The 20,547-nt window shown below is 41.2% G+C and overlaps 1 protein-coding gene across 1 annotated transcript; it reads right to left on the reverse strand.

Moving 5' to 3' along the window:
- Positions 1-489: 489 nt before the first annotated feature.
- nlgn4xb (neuroligin 4 X-linked b) lies at positions 490-20,442 on the reverse strand. The gene is given in 7 exon segments (XM_046839834.1): positions 490-3,819; positions 3,822-4,182; positions 4,433-5,222; positions 5,309-5,494; positions 11,278-11,436; positions 14,441-15,134; positions 20,263-20,442. Coding segments are annotated over 6 exon segments (2,445 nt in total). The 5' UTR covers positions 14,898-15,134; positions 20,263-20,442; the 3' UTR covers positions 490-3,327.
- Positions 20,443-20,547: the final 105 nt, after the last annotated feature.

The following is a 20,547-nucleotide window of genomic DNA, read 5'->3' on the forward strand; positions in this document are numbered from 1 at the left end:
TCCAAACCTATTGAACCCTTTGGGATGAATGTGAACACTGACTGCACCCCAGGAACCTCCTCACCATCTCACCTACATCACTACCTGACTTCACTTACACCCTTGTGGTTGAATGAATCTCCACAGAATCTAGTGGAACATCTTCCCAGAAGAGTGGAGCTCAATATAACAGCACATGGAGACTTAATGTGGAATGTGATGTTCATAAAGAATTATGGGTACTGCATACTCAAATAAGTTCTCTTCACAAGCATGATGGTCTGAAAAGCATCTTAGAACTCACATCGTGTCGACCCATGAGGTGGATGATGTGCTTTAGCAGGTTCTGAGGTTTGATGTGAAGCGTCTGAAGCTTGTGATCTGTCTAGATGATTTACAATCCACAATATTAAATATAATAAATAAAATCAAGTCTTCATCAGAGATGGATGATGTGGAATCTGCTTCTGAACCGATCAGTGAATGACGATAACAAACAAAAACCTTTTCGTATATTTTTATTGTAGAAATGACAGCAGAAAAGTCTCATACACCGCGAGCCAAAAGCAAACATTTCAAAAATAACTGCGAGTTTATCCTGCTGCTCTACAAGCTCTGATGATCTTCTGAATTGGGCCGAGACACGAGTCAGTAGTGTCATTATTCTTCTGTTATTTCTGAAACCTAAAGTCACATTAAAGACGAATTCATCTGATCTGAAATGATGTTTCTTGGTGATTTGACTCGAGTAAAAAAAAGATCCATAATATCATCACACTGGTCGCACCGACAGCCTGGATGTGTTCCTCATAACGCAGATGTACAACAACAACAACAATAACAACAACAACAACATCAACTACGTCCCATGGATAAACTCGAACTTCAGGTGGAATATTTACCTGTAAGACAATAGACATTTATAGTGGATTAAAATAATCATTATTATTATATATTATCTCCACAGATTAAACAAATTCAGCTCAAAAATACAGGAGAAGAATAAATATATATCATATAGTCTTTATAAATATGGAAAAAACAACAACTCTATGCATCAGAAGCCAGACACGGAGAACCAACTCAAAAACAGCGACATGAGAATTCTGTTAAAATAATGCAAATTTCTCTTCATTCTTCATAATGTCTGCAAAAGAGCGTGAAAAAAGGGAGAACGCCCCCTGACGTGCATCTACGTGGTTGTGAAGCAAACAGAAGATCAATCAGCTGCAATTATTTGGGGTCCAAGCACCAAACATGATGGAACTCAATTGCATGAGATTTTTTAATTGTTCTTTCTCTTCTTTTGCTATTAATCAGGCTAGCATGATGAACCGTGCTGGACTGATGGTGGCGCTATACCTCTTGGGTTTTGCTTTTTCAGCTTTTGAATGTTATACTGTAGGAATTCGTTTCAGGTATGATTTAGCTCCACCCATTTTTACTTTGAGTTAATAAAATAAGTAGATTTTTGTTGCATCATCACAAAATCAAAAAGTCAGAGGGTTTAAGCCTCAGTGAGTTTCACAGGAACTGGACGTCTTATTGAGATGAAATTTGGTGGACTGGATCTCTGAAATCATCTGCACATCTAAAAGCGTCACCACCAATCAGCCAATCAGATTTCATTTGACAAAAAGCGATTTGTTTGCGAATGGTGCTTGGACCCCGCTGATGTTTTTCAGCTACATCTCCTGAACATCCTGGAACAGAAAGCTGAACATTTCTGTGGCCATTTGTAAAAACTGTTAGCAAGAATTAAAATTTATTTTTTTGCGAAACTGCTTCAATCTGATAACAGTTAGGAATTTTCTGAGCGGGGGTTTTAAAGGGCTGCGCTGCATGACATCAACACACTGCTCTTAAAAATGTCTGAATGGTTCCTCTGCCCTGGAGACATTAATGGTGGACAAATCAAGCTCTACGTATCGATGCCTCTGTAAATGTAACAAGTGTCGAGAGTAAAGTACTAAAGTCTGGAACTCTGACTGCATTCAGGGTTAAGTGCAACCTCTCATGCAGTGTTTAACGAGCTACAAAATGCAGATGTGGATTCAAACAGCTGGGAGATACGTATATAAAATCCTGCGACTCGACCTTAGGCAGTAAATAAATGACAGCATGTCTGTTGACACTTCCTGAGGACTGGCAAAGTTTGACATTCACACAAGTTAGGTTCTTGATATTTGGACGTTTTTGAAAATCACAGAAGACATTAATCCTTTGAGGCACAGAGTAACTGAAGCAGCATGAGAATGAGACCGAAAACACAGACAGCGTGTGAAAGACGGACAGAATGGAGAAAGATCGACAGCGTCTGCATGAAGCGGATGTCTTTAGAAGTGAAAAGACAATACAAGCACTAGCATTTTTCTTCATGTTTGTGCTTTATCCTAAGCTATATACATTATTTTAGGCTCTTAAATAAGCAGTATTTGGACTGAGAAACAGGATTATTGCCCGTTTAAGGCAATCAGCTTGAGGAGCTAAGCTCATAGGATTTACAGTATGAGCACTCAATACATAGCACAGATATTTACACTGCACTCTGATCTCACTCTGATCTCACTCTGATCTCATCTGGATTAAAAATGGATTAAATTATGAATGATTTCGAGGATCCTACTTTTATCCAGTAGATGTGTACATTTTGAGGAGAGACATTATAACATTATAATTCGGCTTGTGCAACAAATTCATCTTTGCACAATATCACATTTCTGTTATATTCCCAGGACCTGACAACCTTCTCACTCATCTGTTATAAGAGTTTACTTAAACCAAACAAATAGACACGGAGACATTGAACTTATCTATCTGATGAAATGATTCACATACATTTCAGATTTTTCACTTTCGGATATTAAACGAATCTGCCTGAAAGCTCCGCCTCTTTTCCCTCATCTTCAGGTATCATTGTTCTGAAAGGTGAAGTGCACAAGCCTAATTACAGCAAAATGTAAATTTTTGATGATAAATAAAACACTGATCTCAGTACTCTGACTGCCGTGGCTATGCTACTATTGCTTCTATTAGAGCAACCAATCCAAAAAAACGGAATATTCCACAGTTCTAAAGAAAGAGATCAGGATGCAAACCGTGGTGTTTTCCGTCTCGCGTACCGTAGTGCTCGAGATCAGAGTAGAGTCCTATGCTTACTTGGCTTTGCCATAAATGTGAAAATCATTACATTCATTGTTCACATTATACAGGTTATTTGAGATAAAGTTCATTGAGTAGTCAGTAATAAAATAACACCTTTAGATGTTGGTCTCCAGACACCCAGGTGCACTCTGTTTGACTTAAATAATCATCTGCTGCGTGTAAAGTACAGTCATTGGCACTGAGTTATACTCTGGTGGTGGAGTGTCCATGAGGGAGGCCGGTATTGCTCGGAGTGCTGTTGGCGTACGGATTAAAAGGATGGTACGGCGACTGAATCCCGGAGAGAGAGTTGGGAATCATGGTGATGGTGTTGGGCATGAGGGGGAAGTCATCCGGGGAACGGCGTAAAGTGAGGGCGTAGTCTGGAGGACAGGTGAGACGGAGCATGTCGTGACCTTGCAATGACTCACAATCGTGATCGTGGTCGTGATCTAGTTGCTTCATCTGCAAGGACATTAGATCCTCGCTCGGAACTCTCGGCACATCGTTAGCGAGGTTCCTCGGCGGACTCGGACGTCGAGTGGACTCGAAGCGATGCTTGTCCTTCTTGTAATAGAGAGCTGCGAAGGCCAGGATGTTCAGGAAGAGCAAAGATGCTCCGACCGCGATGGTGACACTCAATTCGGTGGAATAGTCTCGAGCTTCTATAGTGACTGAGCTGTCCTCATGTTCCGAATTTTCTGCTGGTCTGTGGACTGCTTGGTGTTGGACGAAGGAACCGACGGATGCCTTGTGGTGGACGGCCAAAGTTTGTTGGATAAGCGCTTAGTGTATGAGAAAGGAGTGGTATCCTGAGGAGGGAATTTGGTGGTTGATGATACGTACGGTAAAATCTCATATATGTTGTGCAAATGGGGCACGAGCTCGAGCCAGAAAGCAACCTTTGTAGCCCTGTAGTGATCTCGGACACGTGGCTTGAGACCAATGTGAAGATACAGCTGGTCTTTAGGATTGTATTTGGACCATGCTACTTCTTCAAAGCGATTAGGTTTGGTGTGGATAAATTTTGTATCCTGGGGAACCGGTTGATTCGGGTCTCTGAAAAGGACGACAAAGATGCCTTGAGCTTCAATCGTTAAATTGACAAAAAATTTCCACTGTACTAAGAATAATAAATGAGTAAATGAATGGATATAGAAGCTCTACCATCAGTATGGATCCTCAAAAGGGACAAAGATCTTGTAGATGGTACGCCTGAAATGATACAAGCTGGGCGTGCATCAGGAACGGCATTGTGAAATGGAATGGAATGGATTATGGAAGGTTGATGATGGTGTTATCTACTCACCCTGTTTTGGCAAAGTTCGTCCAGTAGGTCATAACCACAGCACTCAACATGACATCATTTTTAGAGAAGTTGCAGCTGAAGAGATCAGTTGGGCCGATCATCGGGATTCCGAAAACATACGGAAGTTCATCTCCATGCGCAGAATCTGCCCATGCCGGCTTCATCTCACTCTGGCAGTGGTGGTAGAAGGCATAGAAATACGTCGGTGACCCGTATTGAGCGTGTAGATCCGCGGTGGCCACGGCAGGCGCCACCCACTGGTGATCTGTAAAAAGCGCAACCAGTGTTTTTCGTCTCGTTTCAGGGTTTTCTTTATCTGCCCAATCTGTGTACATGAACTTGATCGTCTCTCGCAGGGTGTCTTTCCGCTCCGGATAGCCGTACAAATTATCGACGAAATCCGACACAGCAAATTCAAAGTCATTTCCAGCAACTCCGTCCTCGCTGTCCACGATCCCGTCCACAAATTTATAGCCTTCGCCCTGGTTTACCCCGAGCATGATGTCGTAGTTCAGAAACTCGCCTTGCTCCATCAGGATCTGTGGGTCATCTGGCACAACATCTCCATCAATTACAGGTCCAAAAGCGATGTGGTACTTGGCAGGAGTTATGTTCTGCTCGATGAGCTCTTTGTAGTTCTTATTCTGGAGGCACTGGATCACTTCCATGGAGTCGTCCTCGTTGCACCCCACCTTCTCGGCCAGCATTCGTGCGTATTTGGCTGGCTGGTAGTTGATGGCCCAGCTCGAAAGAGCTGTACCACTTTGAATGATTGCTTTCTGAAACAGATCTGGAGAAGATGTACACCAAAATTTGATCAGTACTAAATCTTAACACTGAAAGAATTTTCTGAATCTGGATAAATACGCAATTTACCTTCGGAATAGTGGGACAAAGTCAACAGGCTGACACACGACGCTCCGGCTCCAGATCCGAATATCGTCACTCTCCGAGGATCTCCATTAAAAGCCTGGATGTTCTCTTTCACCCATCTGAGAGCCTGAATCTGGTCCAAGAGTCCATAATTCCCTTTGGCAGCTTGATCGCCTGTGCTCAAGAACCCTAAACAAATTGTACCACACTTTATTCGACACGATTTATTTATTTATTTACTGCGATTATAATAATTATAGAAAAAGTCCTGCAGAAAAACACATACAGACCGATTTTTAGTGCTCATGAACCTTAAAAAACATCTCATTATTACTTGCTCCTGTAGTTAGTTGGTAAAAACACAATCAGAATGATATCTGATACCAGGGACTGAACGTCTCCCAGACTGCAGAAGGTGCTGGATTTCAGGGACCATAGTGAAGACAGACACCTGTGCTGAAAAAATCACCAGACTGCCTGGAGGACTTTAAAAATAGAATCCGGCAACAGAACAGTCAGACAGCAGGACTGACGCGGTGCATCCTGGAAACATTACCTGAGACGAGAAGCTCTAGAGACAGTGTTCCATCAAACCGAACCAATTCCACATGCACTTACTGGAGGCATCACAGGACCAACGGGTCTTTCATTTAAAAGAGAAACGAGTTTGTGAAAAATTCCAACATATGGAAAAAAGTCTTATTAATTTATTCTAGTTTTTTTTTCAGTTGTGTGTGAGTGAAGGTCTTTTCCTTTACACCATGTTTTAGAGAACATGTGATCAAAACACACCTTTTATTAAAACCAGGCCCGAAATATCTCGCCGTCGGAGCGAATAACCTCCAGAGTGCTTCATTTGCATGGTGATTAATTCATTAGTCGATGTTCATCCACAGCTAACGGCTGCTTCGTTTGATAAATGTCCCTTTTTTAAATGGGTCAGGCGTGACTGCATGATGGAGTATACCTGAGAAGATGGAGCTGGAATTTCTCTCTGAATCTCAGGATACTCTGAAAACGCAGCACATTTACGCTTTACATAAAGAATCCCCTAAAAACATTATATACACCATTCATTAATTATCATGAATAATTCATGAATCCATGAGAAAAATAAGACCTAAAGCAAGGAACTTATTTAAGAACTACACAGTGAGTCATTTGTAAATGTTTTATTTATTGTTATTTAACTGATGCTATTTTATGTGGACTCTCATGTGGATATCAAATCTTTTATTAAATTATTTTTAGTGAAAACATCAATAAGTACTTATTAGCTTCAGGCTATTCAGAATTCGATACTTAATTACGACTCGATTAATATTAATGCAGCATTGTTTCTTAATTGAACACAAAATTGTGAATTAAAAGTATGTGAAGAAGGATTAAGTAGGATTTGCATCTTTATTACTTTTAGAGCACAATATTCTAATAAAATGTGGAAGATCCATTCCAGTCAATTTCTCATAAATACTTCATCAAATTAGACTTTAACACGCTTAAATATCCTTTTACCTTTAGGCACCTTTATTGTGTTGACAGGAAAGAAACATCTTAAAGGTGTGTTTGTGCTCGAGGGTTGTAGTTTAAACACCTTGAAAAACTACACACAGAACATCTGAAAGCCACATCAAGAAACTGAAGTTCAGTGGTGCACAAGCTGACTCTGAAGATGAGCAACTTTCCGCATGTAATGTTTCAGTCACCATCCGTTAATATCAGTGACTCTTTAGATAATCTGCTGTATAGAATTACTTATAAAAGTATTTGCTATTAAAAGAATCGAAGGAAAGTTTCGCCAAAAGCAACTTTTACATTCGGTTTAAAGTGTTTTCTTTTGTAACCCGAACAATAAAACATGGTCATGATGTAACATAACTCTAATAAACAAAAGTGAGGGATGCTTCGTGCTGAAGGAGGTGATTGCATGGCAATTTCAGACGAGTGCAGATCAAGTGACCTTCACCCACCCAAGCATAAATCACACACTTTTTGATAAAGGTTAATTGAAGTCCCTCTTTATAGAATACAGAAATTTCACCCTGCCAATTTATTCCAGGGTCATCAGTAAACTCCAGTTAGATTTTTTCTTTGCGGTAATGAGCCTCTGACCTACGAGGCTACGCGGTGAACATGATCACAGCTGTCATATGACGAAAGACTGAAAAACAATACCTTTAAAAAGAAATAATAATCAGAGAAATCAAGCTCCTGTGATTTAAAGCCACTTGCACTGTTGCTCCACTGTTGCTGTCTTTCCTCCTGAACGTCTCCATCTACTGTAATGAACCTACTGCAATTCCACGAGCAGGTTTGCTGATAAAAACTGTCAAGGTCGTAGAGGTAAAAGTTTTGGTAACGGAGGCTGTGGAGCATCGTGACTCTCGTCATGACTCGCAGGTGCATTTTGTCCTTGATCTACTTACTCCAGCCTGTGTGCAATGATTTCCTGATGTGACTCCTGTAAAACTGCTTTTATTATGCTCACAGGAAACATCAGCAAAGTACAGATCAGTTCAGCAGGAGGAGAGAGGTTTCAGAAAGTCTCCAGACTCTGTGTGGAAAATGGAAGTAAAATGAAAATGAGTAAGGGGGAAAAGGTAAACTGTGAATAGAAGCAGTTTGAAGAGAGAAAGTCAGAATATCTGTCTGTCCGTGTAACTGCATTTCCAGATCTCCTGATCCTGTTGTGTGACCTTGAAAGAAGGTCAGAGCAATACAACATCTTTACCTCCTGGTGCAACTGATGTTCTTGTTTCTGCAGTTTGGCTAAAGACTGGACACTTGAGCAACAGGGACTCCATGCTTGTATCTCCAAGGAGCTCCAGGGTTTTGGCACCAGTGGAAAAAGTGTTTTAATTTCAGGGTCGTTCCCTCGAGCACTTGTGTAATGTAAACGAATAATGTTGCAATGTTGCTTTCTGGGTCATTTTCTGCTCAGCTTTTAATTTACTCACAGCAACACACATTAGCAGCTTATTGCTCGAGCAGAACGAGAGAGAAAGTAACAGAAATATCGGTGGAATTACAGGGTTGCGGGGCGCCATATTAGTCATTATCCCTCAAACTCGTCCCCAAACACCTTCCTCCAAAATACAAACCACACCAGGGGTTCATAAAGCAGGCAGGCAATTTAAACAGCGAGTTACCGAGCACATGTACCACAAGCTAAGAGTTCTGAACTGTAAACTCGTGTGCTATAAAACTATTCATCAGCCTGCATCTGGGAGGTTCTTGGCCCACATACGCTCTTGAAAGCCCTTCACAGTTCTCTGAGAACATGCTGTTTGGAGTGGATGTTGCTTCAACAATCTTTTCTCTCACAAACACGACACTCTGAAGCCTTAATCTGGCTTGAAACCCTTCATCTACACCTATGGAATAATAAGTAAGTAAACCGTTTGAGATCAAACCAAATTAAATTTCTATCAACAGTGAAGAGGCGAATAATCCACTTCATAATGTGTTAAACAGAAGAACAATCACATCATCGTCCTCGTGATTATGCAGGGAAATGAATTCCTGTTTAGACTCTAGTGATGAAGGTGTTTAACTTGGTTTTCTGAACAGCGCGTTCAGCATACTGAAATTCCACAGGGTGCAGTGGTCCATCAGTTTCTATCAAAAGTGCTCCAAGGAAGGAACGGTGGTGAACCGCCGACAGGGTCTTGGGGGACGAGGATCATTGATGCTCGTGAGGACCGAAGGCTGGTCAGTGTGGTGATGCTCAATGGGTTACGACTGTTTTAGCACCAAAATCAGGACCAGCACAATATCAGGCAGGTGTTCAGAATGTTATGGCTGATCAGGGTAATCATACACAATGTATGACAAGACGTTTTAAGCTGCAAAGTTCTGCTTGGTTCAGACCCACAGAAACAAAATGTCCAAAACTCAGCGTTGGCATCATTGTCTTATCTCTCTCTCTCTTTGCATCCTGTCGCTTTTCCCCAACACACAATATTCACCCTTGAACTTAACAACCCCCCAAAAAAACAAACCTGCAGAAAAACAAACCATCCAAAACCAGAGCCAGAAAAAAGCATCTGCTATTTTTACATCTAAGTTGAGTTCTTGTATTAAAAACCACCTCATAAACATTTAAAGGCAAACAAAAACATTTAAAGTCACACATGAACCTACAGAAACCTTAAAGGTGTTACAGAGTTCTATGGAAAGCCAGCGCTGGGCTCTGCTGTAGAGAACTTCACTTGATATTTGTTGAATGTTTGTGAGTAGCAGCACACAGGACGATCAAACCCATTCTTAACCTCCTGCTACTGTACGGCTTCAGTCCCTACACCTGCTGCATCAGTCTCCACTTTAAAAGACCTGCTGGAATCAGGGGCAGAACATAACAAGGCCATCACCTCTTCAGAATCCAGCTGACTGTCAAGACACCATTTTAAGTTAGAAGCAGTGTTCAGAAATACACTCGCCTGCAAAACCCCTTCATAAAAGCTGTTTAATTTACATTGTGTTCCGAGAGCAGGAAGTTCAACTTCAACCTCCAAAGTGCAGAGAATTCCTTAACCAAACCTCACCAAACCTCACCAAAATTTAACCAAACCTCACCAAACCTCAACACACCTTAACCAAATCTCACCAAACCTTCACCAAACCTCAACAAACCTTAACCAAATTTCACCAAACCTTCACCAAACCTCAACAAACCTTAACCAAACCTCACCAAACTTTAACCAAACCGTACCAAACCTTAACCAAACCTCACCAAACCTTAACCAAACCTTACCAAACCTCAACACACCTTAACCAAACCTCACCAAACCTTCACCAAACCTCAACACACCTTAACCAAACCTTACCAAACCTTAACCAAACCTCGCCAAGCCTTAACCAAACCTCACCAAACCTAAACACACCTTAACCAAATCTCACCAAACCTTCACCAAACCTCAACATACCTTAATCAAACCTCAACAAACCTTAACCTAACCTCAACACACCTTAACCAAACCTCATCAAACCTTAACCAAACCTCACCAAACGTCACCAAACCTTCACCAAACCTCATCAAACCTTCACCAAAACCTCACCAAACATTAACCAAATTTTACCAAACCTTAACCAAACCTCACCAAACCTAAACCAAACCGTAAACAACCTTACCAAACCTTAACCAAACCTCATAACCAAATAAACTACTAAAGCTTTTGCTTTTTGCTAAGTTTAATATCTAATGTGTTTGATTTAACAGCTATAAAAGATGCAGCATTACTACTCCAATCACAGAAACGTACCTCCAGATCCTCTAAATGAGCTGTAAAATCAGGAACACTAGAAGAAATTGCATTAACTCTCCGAAATATATCAGGTGTAGAAAAGCCTCTGGGGTAATGAAAGCTGATGGATTTTGTCATCCAGACCAGGATGGGTTATTTTTAAGTCTGGTTTTTTCCTCATATCATCTCAGATAGTTTTCCTTGCCACAGTCGTAACTGGTTTCCTGATTAGAGATAAACTTATTTATTTCTGAAAACTTACTTTGGGTCAGTAAACATTGTTAAAATCAGTATAGAAATGATACTGAATTGGTGATTTAGTGGCAGCAGGGCAGAGCTTCAGCAGGGTTTTCAGATGCCTGCAACATTCATTTCCAATATTCCGATCGTGATTTCCTTCTGCTGGCGCTTCTGAAAATCTGTGTTCACTTTTTATTAAATAACATGACTGCTTGATATTTTACTGCAGATCTGCAGCACCCATGATAAAGATTTCCATAATAATACTTAGGATATGTTTGTGATATGGTCATGTATAATATAATAAAATAACTAACTAACAGAAGATGATGAGATGTTTTAACTACACTAAAACACAGGCACAGAGAAACATCGCATATGAACGTCTGCTACTAACATTTTCATTGTTGTATTTTTTATTTGTATTTTATTTTTAATGTCACAGAATCAGAATTCTATTATTCTCGAGAGAAAGGTTTATTTACGTACCTAAAACTCCCAGTCGGTAGTTGATGGTGACGACGATGACATCGCCGTAGCTAGCGAGGACGCTTCCGTCGATCACGTTGGCAGTTCCTTCGACATAAGAGCCGCCGTGAATGTACACCATCACCGGTTTCAGCACGTCCTCATCATCACCACTTACGTCTGCAGTGACCAAGTCATTAAAACTTTATTGCATTTTATTACTTTAATTTAATTACATTTTAATTAATTAATTAATTCACCACTTGGAATCGTGACATTTGCCACTGGATTTAATTAAAAAATGTAATACACGGCATAAATATTACTGCGGAGCAAAGACAGACGTATGTTAACTATTTTTGTGCGAATTAAAAAAATAAGCTGCATTTATTCAATTGGAAATGTCTATACTTTGGTCTAGAGTGAAGTATAATCGCAATACGCAGTATATTCCAGGAAACTATAAACCTAAGCTTCAAAAGAAACCAATATTTCTGTCTGTGAATCGTCTGCTAGAATCCTACATTCTAGCATGCTAACTTTCTAGCTTAGCTACATTCTAATATGCTAACTTGCTAGCTTTATAGCATGCTTCCACATTAATTGGGTATGTAACATATATGGCAACCTGTGGTTCAGAACCCAGTGATCAAGCATAATACCTTTGTCTCAAAGTTGTGTATACTAGCATACTTACTACCTGCAGATCTGCATGCTACCGCGGCGTACTAACATGCTAATTCATTATACTTGTACATGAAAGCCTGCGTATACTTACACACACACACACACACACACACACACACACACACACACACACTCCGTGACTATCTTGTTCCATGATCTGGTCCTTTTCTAACCCCTGTTCACTGATACTCTCACCCACATAATGCAGGTTGTAAATCTGGGTCAGATGTTGAGGGTCTTTGGACCATTCCTCTGCTTAAAATAATGATTCTAGCTACAAATTCATTGCATGTTATGAAATCTCCCGTCGTACGTGAGTCTCATGAACAGGAGACTAAGTCATGCCAGCTTGTGAGTCACAGAAAAAGATGTCTCGGTCACAGCACAGCATGCCTCTTAGTCCCGCTAAATCCCGGCTAATAAACCTGTTTATCTTCAGAGGTGCTCTTCTTTTCTCCACGCGTAACCTATAGCTTCACAACACATGCCTATGAAACATCCAACGTTCGTGAGGACGTCAACGCAGTGAAGCGTCAGGTGTCTAGACGGTGTGGGGAATTTAAAATCCCACACCTGTTTGTGTTTGACCTTCGATGAAGCGGAGATGTAATCACACTCCCTGCAATTGTACTTTTTAGATCATTTTAAAAGACGGATTAGCATATAGATGGGTTCCGCTTAGCTCAGGGGAAGTTTAAGCTGTGGAGGGAAATGAAAACCCTCGTTAACCAGGGAGGGAAAAAATCATACCTGCTTGTTTGTGCTTTTATCAGAAATTTATGAACAGGTTCTAATGAAGCAGTTATATCCTTACGCTGTTTGATGGTTTCCTTAGCAATTATATTTAAAGACCAGGATCAGACACTTCCTTTACTCCTGTTTACCAAAACCTTTACTTCACTTGATGGCGAATCTTCTGCAATCTTCAGACCACAGCATGCTGACCCCATTGTGTTTCATTCCATTCCATTCCATTCCATTCCAAAAGATCTAGGAGCTGGAGGTTCCTGATATCAAGTTTCTAAAGATTGCTAACATTAGCTGTTGTAAATATTCTTGCAAATAACAAATGGGTTGGAAGTGTGTGGAAGATCTTCTACTATAGAACTTTGACCTCACATCTACTGAACACCTTTGGCATTCAAAAAGAAGCACGTACCAGTCTTATGGACAGGGGTCCACAGACCGGCATGTTTATAGTGTGTCTTACTGCTAACATAATCATAAAGTTCCTGCAGCTGGGTGTCACTGCAGCACAACGCTTATGACACAACTTATGATGCAACGGAATGCTGCCCTGCAATCTAATAGATCTGCCTTCTTTTATGTCCTTCAGGTCTGGTGTGGTCTATTAAAGCACAAAAACTATTTTCAGGAATCTTTCAGTAAAGGTCACCATAAATCACTGGAAGGTGCTCGTGTTGATGTTGGTTCAGATAATTACACAAAACCAGCATGTTCTCAAATTAAAAGCAAAAGCACTTACTCAATTTATCTCATTACTACTCAGATCCTCCATCATCCTTTATTAAAATATCGACTGGACTGGGTTTAGAATATTCACTACTCAGTAATGCTCTAAAGTTCTGCTCTTCCACTTCCATTCAAGCCTCAGGTATTGTGCTGATTAGTGCAGATGAACCAAGAACCGTTCAAACTCAAGAAATAAAAGTGTAGAAACCTTCACACTTGTAGAAACTTGTAGATCTTGTAGAAACCTAGACAGATGAACTACTAGATACCGTACTGTACAAATGAAACAGTATATATATATCATGTATATTAGCAGTGAGATTGTGGACGAGCGGCGGTTTGCGAGTTGAGGTCGGAGCATACACTGCTGCGTTCACCTGACACACAACACTTTCTTTTTTTTACAGTTTTATTGTAGTGCTATCGTCATCGTAAGATCAAAAAATTGTAAGTCAGACCACCTGAACTTGAGGACCATCTGTGCTTGCATACTGCTCTACCTGTACGTTTGAGTGTTAATTATAAATCGCTAACAAATACAACTACTAGCACACTTACTTATTTACAAACCTGCAGACTTAAAATCAAAGATATTTACATTCTGTACACGTCTGTAGGAGCAGAAATAAACTACACACAGGTCAGTGGTGTCTGAAATGGACTCAAGTTGCTGATTCACACCTCCTGAATTACTCTGAATTACAGCCTGAATGTTTATGCTCGTATAATAACTTTGGCTCTGGTCAAATGGATCGTTGGTAATAAAAAATCCATCTGTACTCTATATTTATCTATATTTATATACTCTATGTCAATTTGCACAATTGCACCAGGTTGCACTTCTGGTAGATGCTAAACTGCATTTTGCTGCTGTACTATTCAATGGCAATAAAGTTCTGTCTGTCTGTCTGTCTGTCTGTCTGTCTGTTGGTAGAAATGTCCTAAATTACATTTTCACTAAGTAAAATGGCAAAAACAGACATTATTCATGGTAAATAAGTCACATGAAAGATGCTAAACTTACCTTCCTCTGTGGGCACGTAAATGTTCAGATACAGACAGTCCTCGCTCTGGTCTTGTACATATGTAGCCACCGTGTCCAGATTAGCCGTGAACCAAACAGGCAACATGTCACTCAGAAGGAACCTGTCCTCCAGGAACTGAGGGCAAACCGAGGCAAACTGTGTGGCATTCCTGATGCCAGACCAGGAATTGGGTGGTTCAGGCGCCTGGAAGCGTCTTTCTCCTGTAGGGGGCATGGCGTAAGGTACACCCAGGTACTGCTCCACAGGCCGCAGGATCTCACTGGGTAACGGTGCTCTAAAGCCACGAAGCTTCCCGTAGTTTGTCGTGGCTGTTGTGTATTGGACTTGTTGACAAGTGACTACTGCAACACTTGAAGCCAGGATGAGGATCTGAAGCAGGTTCAGCCAGGACACACGAGCAGGTAGCCATACTGGATGTCCCTCTGGATTTGACATTTTGCTGATACTGAAAGAAGAAGAAAAAAAAAATCCCAAAAGAAAAGCAAACAAAAAACGGTCTTACTCCAGCTAGACTGCGTCGGGTTGATAGAGTGTTAGACATGTGCCAGTTGGGTCAGTGCCTTTGTTCCTGCCCATGACGAGGTGCCGTCTTGGATGTGTTTGCCCTTGTTTAGACAGCAAGAGCGATGACGCAGTCACTTCTTTGGCTTGGTTCCAGGCAGAATGATCATCCTGCAGTTTAGAGTAAGAGAGAGAGAGAGAGAGAGAGAGAGAGAGAGAGGCTTGAGAGGAAGCACTTTAAAAGAATTATGTCTACTGTGCTTCAGTGGAGTCGAAACTCTCTCTTTTTTTTTTTTTTTTTGAATGAGATGAGGTTTGTGCCGTAAGTCATGGTTTCTGCCCTTCCGTGTCCGCAGCGGCACTAACACACGTCTCACTGGGCTCAAAGCTCTCGTAGATATTCTACACTCAGGTCTCAGAGTCAACTAATTTCATTTCACCAATGATCAAAAATCAATACCAATCCTATCAAAAGCTCTTTCTGCAGATTTTTCACTAAAACAGTTGTGACACGAATCGGCGTGTTCGTATTTTCTGAGACTGAACTAAGAATAAAACACGTGAGCGTGCGTGATGAGGAGTGCGCGATGCAAAGTGGACTATTTTCTAAAAATTGTAAAAAACTAATTCAGTGAATTGCACGATGGATTTTTCTGGGACGTCAGTAAAAGAAGTGAATTGTTGTTATAAAAAGCAGTTCCTACACCAGCAGCTTGACGGAGAAACACTGACACTGGAGACTCCTTCCATAGCTGACAGGAAACTCTGCGATCTCAGCGAACTTTGTTACACAATGACTTTTTCACGTCAGTTTAAATGTTTCCATGGTAACGGTGAGGTATCAGAAGTCGTGGTTGAATATAACGGTTGTTCCTGTCACTCCCATCAGAGCTGCTGTTATGGAGAAATAATCCACACCTTCAGGTTCACTAAGTAAACAGTGCTGTGGTGTAATAACGTGTAAATGCACAGAGGGGTGAGTCACCGCCACGTGTTAGCAGCTCAGAGCGTGTACGTGGCTCCACTGCAGTCTGGATTAAAAAGGTAAATGATGTGTGAACAGGATATTGAGATCATTTTTCATGCCATTAATCCAATTTTCTCTGTTTTATCTAATAACGAGTGAGATTTCAGATGCGTTTTTCATGAACAATGATGTAAAAAGTTCTTTTCGACTTTTGGACCAAACTCTACAATGTGTTCAGCTTCTCACAGGTTAGACGTGACCTTCAAGTCCATTCCATTTTTTATCAAACTGTCTGTAATGAAACGAGACCTCAGTCTTCTCCGGGTGAAGCTCAAAGCCATTAACATAACAGTCAACGTATTGCACATTAGGGAGCGCTGCGCTTATTGATTTAGTCTTCAAAATGACGAGACAAAAATAGCTCCAAAAAAACGCCCTGGAAGGTGGAGAGCCACAGCGAAATGCAAGAAGGTGCAGCAGAGAAGGAATTTCCTGCCTGGTTAGTTTTGTTTATGATTTACATTGAAAATAAAAGTGACATAGGAAAAGTCATTTACGGCTTTTATTCAGCACTAAAATCCTTCATATACCTGTTCAAACACGCTGTTAGTGATTTTATACACAAATCTCTTTCATTAGATAAAAAATCCCAAAAATCCACAAATAAAACGTAAAAAACTCAATTAAATTAAAAAGCATTTTTTATTTGATCATTGAATTCTAAATCGTCTTCATCCTGATTGGTTCGTGTTTAAATCCTGTACATCAGTGTTTCTTTAATAAAATCATTATTCTACATGATGCACAGATCAACTCTTTCAATTCTTTAGAAGAGAACATGATTTGTGAATATGTGTGTGGTGTAGAGATTTATCGAGAATGTGGAGAAGATCCCAGCAGAAGGCTGAGTTTAAGGTTAAACACTTTGTGCTACACCGTGTTGTGTAGATTGCAGCATATTGATTTATGGAACATTTTATGGGAATAGAAAATAATTCAGTGATATATAGTGATATCCAGTGTGGATCTTTTACTGCCTCTGCAGTACAGTATAGTGAAGGAGGAACCCACCTACTGTCTGTCCTCATGTCTCTGCTGGACATTCTGTCTCTCGTCCTGATGACAGTTAAACATTTTGTGGAATAGTTCTCCCTAAAGATGTTTGATAATTTGCTAAGCACAACCACAGTCCTAATCCTTACCTCAAGATTAACCAAACCCCAGCCCTATTTCTGACTACAGTAATTCTAAACCTAAGCCTAACCCTAGCCCTAAACCTTAAACACAACCTTCTTCCAACCCAACCCCGACCACAAGTCTATCCCTAACCCTACTTCAACCCTAATCCTTAACCTAACCCCAACCTCAACCCTAAACCCCGACCACAAGCCTAAAACTAACCCTACCTCCAACACTAAACACAACCCTAACCACAATCCCAACCATAAACCCCAAACCACAAGTCTATCCTAACCCTACTTCAACCCTAATCCTTAACCTAACCCCAACCTCAACCCTAAACCCCGACCACAAGCCTATCCCTAGCCCCACTTCAACCCTAAACCCAATAACAAGCCTAACTCTAACCCCACTTTAACCCTAAACCCAACCACAAGCCTAACCCTAACCCCACTTCAACCCTAAACCCAACCACAAGCCTAACCCTAACCCCACTTCAACCCTAAACCCAATAACAAGCCTAACTCTAACCCCACTTTAACCCTAAACCCAACCACAAGCCTAACCCTAACCCCACTTCAACCCTAAACCCAACCACAAGCCTAACCCTAACCCCACTTCAACCATAAACCCAACCCTACCCTTAACCCTAAAACTTACTTTACACAATCCTAACTCTAATCCTAACTCTAATCCTAACTCTAACTCTAATCCTTACTCTAACTCTAATCTACCTTCTGGTTCTCTCTTTTAGTTATGCTGCCATAGCGAGTCTTGCCGGAGTCCAAACTGCACAGTGACATTAACTTTCATACACCAATAGTTACACTTAATAATCCATATCCTTCTCTTCCCGTCACCCTCTCTCTCTCTCTCTCTCTCTCTCTCTCTCTCTCTCGGTCGAGTTAAACATGCTCCTGAGGCTCCAGTGACCACTGTTCCTGCCCCTCTCCCCTCCGTGGATCTTCACACTTCTGTGCAGCTTGGGACGGTCTCTCATCAACACCTTGGGTGGTTCCATGTAATTCCGGAGTAGAACGGGTGCTTTGAGGACGGATTGGACTGTAGTTGGTGTCGGCGGTCTGCTGCACTGACTCGGGAGTGCAGTTTGCTTCTGATCATCATCACTGTACACCGCAACTTTGTATATCTGCTTCAAATGGACATTTGGTGCAACCCAGATGAGGATGGGTTCCCTCTTGAGTCTGGTTCCTCTCAAGGTTTCTTCCTTATGCCATCTCGGGGAGTTTTTCCTTGCCACAGTTGCTCATCAGGGACAAACATACTTACAAAGAACATATTTACATTTAATCACCACATTATCTGTGTAAAGCTGCTTTGAGACAATGTTCATTGTTAAAAGCGCTATACAAATAAACATGAATTGAATTGAATTGAATTAATCCTAACTCTAACTCTAACTCTAACTCTAATCCTAACTCTAATCCTAACTCTAACTCTAACTCTAATCCTAACTCTAACTCTAACTCTAATCCTAACTCTAACTCTAACTCTAATCCTAACTCTAACTCTAATCCTAACTCTAACTCTAACTCTAATCCTAAACCTACAAGATCATTAGTTGGCTATAAATGAACACTTTTTGTAGCTGAATCTGAAATGATTGTTCTGTGTAATGTTGATTAGTAACTAACATGGAAATGGTATAAAATCTGATTGTTCACGTTATGAGCTTGAAGACAGCAGTGGAGTAGTGAAGGTTCTAAAAGCATCACGGTGTGTGTGGTCTGGAGCTGCTTGTTGGCAGAACCTGTCATCAGATCTCATTGGATTTGCAGGTGAATCTGCAGTAATGTACAATAAGCACATTTATTTTGCTTTAATCAGGACGTTCAATACACTTACAGATCTTCAGACATCCACTGTTTTACATCCACACGTGCGTCATTTTCTGCTAAATGTGTTCGGAATCTGATGTCTGATGATGCAGGATAAAAAGGAAAACATCTTTTGAGGTCAAAAACTCAGAAGTGGTGTGTTTTCTGAAAGCCCCACTGTAAAGCTCTCGGAGCTGAAAGATTCTGTATAAACATCTCAAACACCAACCTGAACCTTACAGAACATCATGACTCGTATCAAACATCTTCTTGGTGAAGACCTTCACTCCTGTGTTTACTGCATTTGGCATTCATTAACATGCAGGCCCATGTGTGTGTGTGTGTGTGTGTGTGTGTGTGTGTGTGTGTGTGTGTATGTGTGTGTGCAGGTTTTCATATCTTATCCAGGACCAGCCACCACGAGGACAGGAATATTTCACAGTTCTGACCTTGTGGGGACATTCTGCAGCTATTGAGATGGAACCAGAACCTTTCTGTTCTTTTCCTGAAGTTATAGTTGTTCTGCAGGACAGAGCCGAGTGCAGCGTAGCTTTAATGCGCTACAGTAGTGATTGTGCCAATGGAAGGTCCTCATGAGAATAGGAAGACAACCGTGTGTGTGTGTGTGTGTGTGTGTGTGTGTGTGTGTGGAGGTCTGACTGATGAGGTCAGATCTATAACTTGAATCGCAAAATTCTCACCATGGAAATCATGAATAATAATCTGATCTCGATTAAAAGTCATTTGAGGGGACGTCAGACTGGTCAAGCTTCTACGCCTTTCAAGACAATATGGAGGTTTCTTCTTATTATTACTATTTCTTCTTTATTTTTTATCCTTTCTGAGTCTCTGTCTCCTCCTAGTGTAATTATTTTAAACCCAGACATGAAGTCTATTAGCAGAAAAACAGAAGCCCACAGCAGGACCCCTATCATCTAAATGTCTTCTAGAATGTGCTCTTAATAAATGCATGCTCTCCTCTGCTGGATCGGATTTTTTTTACAATGAAACGCAAACTTATGCAAATGTCTATGTATATTTTGTTATAATGCAGAGAGTATGATCAGGAGAAGATCAGCCCGTTCTCCTCCTGGGTGCTGCTGCACTGTCCTGCATTACACTTAACAAGTGCATGTCCTCGTTCCTCACAGCGCGCGCTGCATGCACACGGCCACATTCGGCATGTGTACGAGGCAGAAATAGAGAACACCCATGCAAACGTCTGCAGAAAAACAATATACACACAAAAATAATAAAAAATAAAAATAGAACGCACGCGCACGCGTATTCCCGAGCAGATTCCAGCGCGTCCTACCTCGTGAGGATGCTGATGTTGATGATGGTGATGGTGCTGATGATGATTATGAAGGAGAAAAGGAAGGAGGCGACGACGCGAACGAAACCCGCGAGTGATCGTCTCGAGCCGATACTGCGCGAGAACGCGCGCGCGCGCGACCGACACTCTCTGTGAGCATCTCGGCCGCGTCTCTTTTCATTCCTCTGACGCGCACCGGGGGGACAGAATGCGGCACGCGCAAAAAAAAAAGGAAGAGAGAGAGAGAGAGAGAGAAGCGGGGACGTGCACAGCGCGTGCCAATTA

The sequence above is a fragment of the Silurus meridionalis genome, chromosome 3 (assembly GCF_014805685.1).
Source record: "Silurus meridionalis isolate SWU-2019-XX chromosome 3, ASM1480568v1, whole genome shotgun sequence".
In the NCBI taxonomy this organism is placed as follows: Eukaryota; Metazoa; Chordata; class Actinopteri; order Siluriformes; family Siluridae; genus Silurus; species Silurus meridionalis.